Source organism: Solanum tuberosum, unplaced genomic scaffold (assembly GCF_000226075.1).
Source record: "Solanum tuberosum cultivar DM 1-3 516 R44 unplaced genomic scaffold, SolTub_3.0 scf00220, whole genome shotgun sequence".
Classification (NCBI taxonomy): Eukaryota; Viridiplantae; Streptophyta; class Magnoliopsida; order Solanales; family Solanaceae; genus Solanum; species Solanum tuberosum.
The window spans coordinates 290713-300608 of NW_006239148.1; the positions used below are offsets into that span (position 1 = coordinate 290713).

General features: G+C 32.0%; 1 protein-coding gene across 1 annotated transcript; it reads left to right on the forward strand.

Moving 5' to 3' along the window:
* The first annotated feature begins 5453 nt into the window (after positions 1 to 5453).
* LOC102595354 (uncharacterized protein At4g06744-like) lies at positions 5454 to 6984 on the forward strand. The gene has a single exon (XM_006356513.2). The coding sequence runs from the start codon at positions 5512 to 5514 to the stop codon at positions 6844 to 6846; it is 1335 nt and encodes a 444-aa protein (XP_006356575.1). The 5' UTR covers positions 5454 to 5511; the 3' UTR covers positions 6847 to 6984.
* Positions 6985 to 9896: the final 2912 nt, after the last annotated feature.

Sequence of the window (9896 nt, forward strand, 5' to 3'; positions counted from 1 at the left end):
CATGCTATTAGTAAACAAGAAAATACAATAGTTCATGCAATTTCTGGAAAATAGAAGAGTTAAAGGATTAAAACCTATTACAAACTTGAATTCTTTCTCTCGCACACTAAATCAAAATGTCGACCCAGATTATGGAACCCTAAAGGTGTATTTATAATAGTAGGATAACTTGGAGTCAAAACCTACTACACTTAGGAATCCTATTTTAAGTCTTTTAACTTGAAAAAATCAGAACTTTTGTGGGGCTTCGCGCCTACAGGTTGCCTCTGAAGTCTCCTCCTTGGCACGGCGCGCCTGAGAAGGGACTTTGAAGTGTGGCCCTTGGTGTGTCGCGCTTCTCAGCGCGCCACAACATCCTTTCTGAAGTACCACCAGTGGCGCGCCGCGCCAACCAGTGCGCCAACCACTAGTGGTTTTTCCCTTGGCCATTTTCTTGCACATCTTTGCTCCTTCTTTCTTTGTTCCAACTCCAATCCTTTCTAGTACTCCTGAAACAACTAATCATGTGTGTAAGTGCACAATCATCACAAGTTACACCAAAAATCAAGTTAGTAACTAAAGATCATTCTTCAATCTAATCAATTCTTGGGCCAATATTGACAACATAAGCATATAAATATGCCTAAGATCAAATCACTCTGTAGACTCTAACCTCTGAATATTGTCATATTTTTGATGTTTTATTATGATCATTGAAAAATAATTAGGTTAATGTTTTTATTTATCTATTTATACTTTTACTTGAAATCAAACTTAATAATATTATAAAGATAATTTTATTTGTGGATTTGATTAAAAATTAATAACACTACCACTATGTAATGTTGTCTTGTCGATATTTATGATAATATTTTTAAATTATAGTTTGATTTAAAAAATTATAAAAAATATACTTTAAAAAAAGTGAGTTGGCCCAACATAGTCTTAGTGTCACGACCCAAACCTACACCCTGGACGTGACCGGCACTCGAGAACCATTGTTGGTCCCCGAGCGAACCCTCATCCTTGCTGACTAGAAGTGGAAAACTAACTCAAGCAATAATAGGCTTAAAAAAGAATTAAATCCGTTAAACTCAAATACTCAACTCATAAAGTCTTGAAAAATACTCAATAGCAATACTTATAGTTTGTAAAACAACTCAAAATAAAGTAAATACTGAGAGACACCTCGACTCTGTCTATCTATGAAGCCTCTACTATTAACGAAGGTTGTCAGAACAAGATCCCCGACATCTCAAAACTACTAACCAGAAAGTAAATGTGCAGTCCTTCATAATACAAGGAGGCTCACCAAAAGCTAGCTGAAGTGTAGAGTGATCTCAAGAAATGCATGATGATCCTGAAAACCTGTATCTATATCATAAAAAAATGCAGGTCGAATGACATCAGTACATTTGAATGTATGAGTATGCAATATAGCCGAACCGAAATAACTGAATGAAAGGACTGCAATAGATACATCATAAACTCAACTGAATGTAAAGAATTATAGGAATGGTTAATCATTTAACTTTACCAAATACTTTCTCATCTCTGAACTTCAACATAATAAGTGATATATTTAAAATATACTTTAACTCTATTGGGAGATTCTCTAACCGACAACCATCACTATGAGCTGCGTGATGGTACAAAGTCTTGTCCAACTGCCAGAACTGTCATATATCGTGCCGGGATATAGAACCTCTCAACTAAGTGGATCCACTAAGCTCTGTCTGAAGTCACTAAGGATTCATCTAAAAAGTATGATCGTGTATCCATGTTGGCAAGACATGATTTATGGGGGCTCTGAGTTGTCTGAACTTTCGTCCATATCGGTGCTCAATACAACTCCCAATAATATATATACTCTTGCTCAAATGTATAAAAACATACTCTTTCTCTTATTTGAGATAATTGCTCAAACTATCCTCTTAAAAGAGGTATCTTTGAAACTCATCGCTCATTTAGAAAACAAGGTTTCTCTTTGTTTTGTAAAAATACGTTTTGGGTTGAGATAATTACTCAAAAAGGGCCTCTTTAAGAGGTAACTGCTCTGTACTCAATCTTTCTGAAAACTCTTTTAACTTTTTTTTAAAAAGTACACTATTTTTCTTCATGTAAAAATGAAACATTTGGGAAATACTTAGTTCCCTTATACTCTTTCTCAAGCTCCTCTTTACTTCCTCAAAAACTTAGTTTAAACAATTATGTATTTGTTTAAAAGATTCTCAATAAGAACTCAACGAATACTCAGAAAATAGAGTTCATGCTGAAAATAGACATAAACAATCAACTCAAGAATCTCAATGCAAGATATAGCAACTCAATAATCAGGTAATTGAATTCAATAATCAGAACTCAAGAACTTAGAAATCAATATCAACTCATCTCAAGAATACTCAAATCTAAGTATAGAACCCTAGATTACTCTTTTACTGATTAGAAAGTAGATGTAGGCGTGAGGACAAACTAGTCCAACACTATGATAGCCTTACATTCTTGGAAGAACGAAGTTCTTGGAAAAATTGACAAAACTCGAAGAACATTTGAAACCTTAGCTTTTCTCCTCTTGGAACCTTTCTCTAATGATTTGAAGTGTTAATGAACGTAAAATAACCGACTAACACTTTATAAGCCCTTAATTAGGAGTAAAACATCATGGTTTAGGCTTAGAATAAGAGTTAAAACGACATAGTTTAAGTACCAAACGCATAGGGGAAAGACCAAAATGACCCCAGCTTTAAAAACTGATGGAGTACCCTTCAAGGAAGGACAGATCGTTTAAGCTCCACGGTCCGTGAAACTCTTCATGGGCCATATAGCCGTCCATGAACATTCGTCTGACTAATAGAGCCTTACTAAAACGAGTATAACTTTTTACTCCAAACTTGAAATGAGACAAACTTGGTGACGTTGGAAAGAGAACTCAAAGACCTTTTATTTGATAGGTCATGGGACACCTAATTCATTATGTGATGAGAGATATGATCGTTTGAAGTTGACTCAAAACTTAAAAGTTGATGTGTGACTTGTACGGACCCCTAAATGGACTGTATAAGCCACCATGGGCCTTTAGGGTTCCGTCCAGGTGACCCACCATGGTAGCCCTGGAAGGTTGGCCTCCTTGCCTTAAATGAGTCGTGGACCCCTAAACGGACCTTTTAGGGTTCCGTGAAGGGTCCATGGTCCATTTTGGGTTCATGGACTTGCCTGTTAGCCTTCTTTAGAATTTCTCAAAGTTCGAGGTGTTACACAAATGATTCAAATTTTAAGAGTAGAGTTGCGAGGTGGTATATAATGATTCAGGTCTTAGCTTAGAAATTATCGAGATGTTACATGTAGCTTATGTACTTGTGAGTTGGGGTAATCATTTTCTGGCGCACAATCTACTTTACCGTGGCAGTTCGGTAAGTTAAGGTCCATGCTTGAAACGGAAAAAAAAAAAGAAGGGAAAATGGGACAACCCAGCTTGGCTCGTCAAATTTCAAAGCATGTAGTTAGCCCGGATAGGATAGGTCAACCCATATTGACAGCTCTAATGGTAAATCAAAATTCGTAGTTCACTAACTTTTTGGTTTTAAATCTTTTTTTCTTTTCTTTTCTAAAATTAAATCAGGCAAAGCCCATTTTATTGAAAAGTGAATAATAACTTATAAAGTACAGAACTCCCAATAATTTGGGCGCTAATTACATCATATCTCATAAGTTTTCCAAATTACAATAATTTTGGATTTTTCAGAACTCGCAGATACATTCCTTTTTAGCTTGATACATAGTAAACAATACAAAAATTAGGTATTAGATATATAAGTGATGTATTGGATACATAACTATAAATCATATTTATACTAATTTAGGTTTGAAATAATTGGGGTTATGTATCAACAATAACATTTGTACCAAATACATTGTACACAAATAAAATTGTAATGTATCTGATAGAGTTAGGGTGATGTATCCAGATGTTAAGAGAGAGAGAGTGATGTATCTGGATGTTAAGAGAAAGAAGGATAAAAGGGATTTTTATAATTAATTCAAATGGTAGAGATTTTTAGACATCATGTATTTTAAATGGTGTAAAAAATGAACCCAAACATAGGTAACCCGCCCAACCTGCCCAGAATTTTAAGGGTTGGGCTCAAGATAATTTGAATTGGATTCAATTTCAACTCATTCAAGCCTAACCTATTTTAAGAGAATCCTCAATTGAGCCCAATTCAATTTCCAATTTCAACCCGTTTTAAAACTCTTTACTAAGATATGTTTCTATAATATAAGGTATGAATTATTATCTATTTAACATTTTTTAGGATTTATCTATCTATTTGTTACTTTTTTAAAAAAATCTTGAGCTGAAATTCGAATTGTGATTATAAAAGTTAAATATCACTATGTTAAAATTATTGAGATTAATCGGGTCAAATTGGGCGGGTCAAGACCCAACACATTTTTTAGCCCATTTGAACCCAATTCATTTGAGCCCAAAGTAAACTTGGGCGGGTCAAGACCCCAACCCGATTTTCATTTCAACCCATTTTAATATCTCCAATTTCAACCCAACCCGTCCATTTGACACCCCTAGTGTAATTACATAATTTTTCCATTAAAATGGAACAAAAAGAGACACGGGCCCAATAATGATCCGACTCCAAGAAAAACAAAACAAAAGACACTAGAAATATAGAGGTTTAAAAAAAAGTTCAATATATAGAGCGATTTATGTGTTAATTGATTTATGTATCAAATTATCATTCAAACAAACTGGCTAAAAGGAGAGAAAGAGACAAGTTAGGCAGCTAGTAAGCTCAAGTTGCAGTTTATTAGTATAAAGTTGATAATACATGTGATGATACAATGGAAGCTGAATAATAATAATATCTGCTAGCCGTCGACATGTCTGCTTCAAGTCAAGAATAATTGAATACTTTCACCATTTTAATTTATTTGTCTTACTTTTCTTTTTAATTCGCTACCCATATAATAATCAGGGGCGGCTTGATAGTGTTAAAAAAAAGACACGTGCCTTAGGCCCCGAAATTTAAGGGGCCTCATTTTTAATAATAATAGGTTATAAGTTTTTATTTTTTTAACAAATATTGAATACTATTTGTAGAAAAAGTAAATTTTCATGAAAAATAAAGAAATTATTAGAAGAAATTTGACATATTTGGAGTACTATATCTCATGATAAAAATTTTAAAATAAGAATGGTTATATTTTCAATTGAAAACTAGAGCAAATCAATTATATAAAAGTTATTAACAATTTAAGTTTAAGTCCCCGTTTGATTTTCACTTTAGGCCACTAATATGCTTAAGCCACCCGTCATAATAATAATAATTGATAGAATCATTGACAAGTCATAAATGGACGAAAATTTTTCATAATTGAAAGTGAGAGGGCAACAACTTGGTTATTTGTGGACAAAATAATTTGTACTGTTATTGCTCTTCTTTACAACTCGTGACTATGAATCAATACTAATATAATTGATCTTTGTACAACTCCATAATTCATTGCCCTAACCAAATGGCTACCATTATTATCTCTATTATTTTCATCCTTCAATTATTTTTGCAAAATTGTCTAGTCCTTGCTAGTCCAATTCTTGGCCAAAGTAGACAAGCTTTGGAGATAATCATCGGCGGAGGTGGTGGAGTACCTCCACCGGATAATCAAGATTGTCCACCACCTCCTCCGCCACCAGAACCTCCTTGCCCTCCGCCACCATCGCCACCATTGCTCCTCTTTGAAAGTAAACGTGTCGAGATTGCCTATCATGTCATCCAAAAGTTAAAGTCCAAAATCACATATGACCCTTTACATATTACAAAAACATGGATTGGCTCTGATGTTTGTAACAAGTACAAAGGTTTTCGTTGTGCCACGGTTCCTGACTTAAAGGTAAAAGCACTAGCTGCTGTGGACTTCAATCAGTACCAATTTGATGGCCCTGACCTTACTATTGACGGCTTTCTTGATGAATTACCAGACATAACAATCTTCCACGCAAATACCAACAATTTTAAAGGTACAATCCCCAAGAAAATCGCGAATCTTCGTTATCTCTATGAGCTAGACCTTAGCAACAACAAATATAATGGTGAATTCCCAAAAAACATTGTTTTTGGTGCCAAGAAATTGTATTTCTTGGACCTTAGGTTCAATTCATTTTCCGGGTTGGTTCCCCCTGAAGTTTTCTTGTTAAATCTCGATGTTCTGTTCATCAACAACAACAATTTAATCCAAAAACTTCCTGATAACTTGGGATCAACTCCAGTTCTTTACTTAACTTTAGCCAACAACAAATTCACCGGTCCAATTCCTCGTAGCATTGGTCAAGCTTGTAAATCATTACGCGAAGTTCTGTTCTTGAACAACCAGCTCACTGGATGCTTGCCTTATGAAATTGGGCTTTTAAGTAAAGCCACAGTTTTCGATGCGAGCAAAAATCAGTTAACAGGAAAAATACCTCATTCATTTGGATGTTTAGCTAAGATGGAGATACTTAACTTGGCACAAAATCAGTTCTATGGAGCTGTGCCTGAACTCGTGTGCAAGCTCTGCAATTTGAAAAATTTGACGTTGAGTTACAATTACTTCACTGAAGTTGGACCGGAATGCAAGAAGTTAATTCAGAAAAAGGTTCTTGATGTCAGGATGAATTGCATTCCGGGCTTGCCTATGCAAAGATCAGCAGAGGAATGTGCTGCGTTTTTCTGTAAGCCAAGATCATGTCCTGATGAAAAGTCAATGGGATTTGTTCCTTGTAGCATTGGCAGTTCTGAGCAGAATCAACAGAACGCAAGTGAGACCGCGCCAGCGCCAAGAACTTACAGTGTTTTGAAACCGCATTCGTTGTAAATGCTCTGTTCTTTCCATGTTTGCAGATTGAACTATGGCAGCAGGAAATGTAAATTTGCCAAGTTTAACTTCCTTATCTCTGTTGATGCATATTATGTTTGTTAATTATAATAAAATAATTACGTTTGGATGAGATGATCACATTGTTCAATAGAATTAGAGATGGTAGGTTGTGTAGCACAATGGCTCAACTAATGCATCTATGGTTTTGGATAGCAATTATTGATAAATTAAATTTTGATCAGTTTTATTAGTTTATCTTAATTTGTGTATTTTAAATTATAATAGGATGCGACCGACGGATTGAACTGAAATTGAGAAAATTGAAATAGGCAAGTTATTACAATTGATATTCATTTGTTATATTGTCAAACGGACGGACTGAATTGAAATTGAGAAAATTGAAATAGGCAAGTTATTGACTTGTCCAAACTTATTTGGGCTAAATTAAGTTGCACTGAAAACTATGTATGCCAAGGGTTAACAAATAAAATTTACTAACTCCATTTTTAAAAAAATGATTCAGTTTGCTTTTTAACCTGTTTAAAAAAGAATGATCCATTTTCTTTTTTGGCAACACTTTAACTTCAACTTTCCAAATGACATGTTTAAGGCCATAAGATTAAAAGACATTTTGATACATTTGACGTAACTTTAATTTAGAACCACAAGATTAAAAAGTCTTCTTTCTTTTCATAAACTCCGTTCCAAGATAAACTAGGTCATTCTTTTTGAAACTGAGGGATTATATCTTAAAAATTCTGACTCTCAGCAATATTATGTAAGAGTAAAATAAAACTGAGTCGATAGTCAATAATATTTGAGCCACATTTAACGCGCCTATTAATTTGAAAGATGACAGAGACAATAAATATCGACCTGACTCAATGTAATATCGTACTAAAAGCTGGCATTTGATAAAGTTGTTATCCTTTTAACAAATCAATAATACAGAAAATAAATTCTGGAAATGACTAATTAAGACTTGTTGATTTGAATTTGGGCCTTGGAGGAACAGCCCTGACAGCATTTTCAATTCAGAATTAACTCATAATGATATAATTTAAGTATTTCACAATTTGCATCTCTAATATTATATACTCCTTTCTGTCGCAATTTATGTGACACATTTCGCTTTTCGAGAGTCAAACAGTTTAAGTTTGACCGAGAATTTGCTCATGTAAATTTTCTAATTTTTTTAAAAATGAAATTTATATATTTGTAAACTACATAAAAAGTACTATAAATCTCAATAATTGATAATTCAAAATATTTAAAAGATATAGAAAAATTTACGGTCAAAGATACACTTGTTTGAATCTCGTAATCCGAAATGTGTCACATAAATTGAAATAGAGGGAGTATGTTTTTTGTAAAATCATGAGTCACCTTTTAAAAAAAATATTATTTACAAGGCTAAAATAGAAATACAATAACTAATATTTTCCTAAATTTTACTTTATCTACATGTAATCACATTTAATAGTAAAAGGTAATTGGGGTAAAATAATGCTAATTTATCTTAAAATAGGCTAAGATTTACCTAATGACTATTTTTTTCTCTATAAATTTTTATAATCATCATATCATATATTACTAAAAGTGGGAAGCTCCAAAGTGTAAAGTTGAAATATCATTTTACCCCTATACTAAAAACTTTTTTCAAAAATCATATATTATTAGTTATTATATATTAAATATAAATATTATGGGATGCTAAAAAATTACTTTCTTTTTTAATGAAATAGTAAAATGCCTGAAAAATTTGAAAAGTCAGTTTATATATTAAATATAAATATTATGGGATGCTAGAAATCTACTGTTTTTTAATGAAATAGTAAAATGCCTGAGGAATTTGAAAAGTCATATTTTCATTAAAAACGTAGTAATAATAATAATAATAATAATAATCATATCATCATATATTTTATTAAAAGTGGAAGAAATTTAGGAAAAAGTTAAATTGTTGTTTTTCCCCTATATTAAATTAAAATGTTATAAAATATCTAATTTATTAAATATTCTATCATTAATTAAGAATATCATATTAAGTTTTACAATAATATAATTAATATGTATTTGAGTATACATACAGATGGATTAATTTCCTTGGTACTGCCACTTATTTCAATACTAGATTTTGTTGCCCGTGCTATGCACGGGCCCAATAACATAAATGGTATGTTTTGGGGCTAATAACGAAATTTTTGAAGCGATTGTTTGCGTGGATAAAGGAATAAGTTTTTTTATCACAAACCTGTACTTTCTTTGACGCTATTCAAGGCACAATAAGACTACCCACATACAACATTTTTGAACAATTTTATGTTGTCAATTATCACGATTTAATTTTAAGAATCAGTCAATTTTTTTTTCTGTTTTTTTAATAAATATTTTAAGTTGTCAATTATCACGATTTATTGTATTTTATACATAATTTTTAACGATAGATTAATTTCAAGAATCAATCGAATTTTTTTAAATGTATTTATTTTTGAAATATTTTATGTTGTCAATTATCATGATTTATAGTATTTTTACGCAATTTTTAAATATAAAAAATTTAAAAAAATAAGACAAATAAATTAAAAATGGACCCAATATATGTTATTTTTGTTGTCTCAATTTATGTGACACAAATGAAATTTGGAGAGTCATTGAATATTATATATTATACTTGGGCATAAACTCTCTTACGCACGGGCCCAATAACTATTATTTTTTGTCCTAATGTATGTGACACAGATAAAATATAGTGAGTTATTTAAATTTAATATGATTTTTAAATATTTTAAGTTGTTAATAATGTAATTTATAATATTTTTACGTAATTTGTAAATACTTAATATATATATTACTCCACTTGTCTCAATGTATGTAGCATAGATAAAATTTCAAGAGTCAATCAAATGTTGTTAATTGTTAAGATTTACAATACATTTTACGTAGCTTTCAGTAATTTGACATTAAATAATACATATTACTACTTTTGTCTCATTTTATGTGACATTGATAGATTAATTTAAAATTCACCATTTTATTTTTTTCTG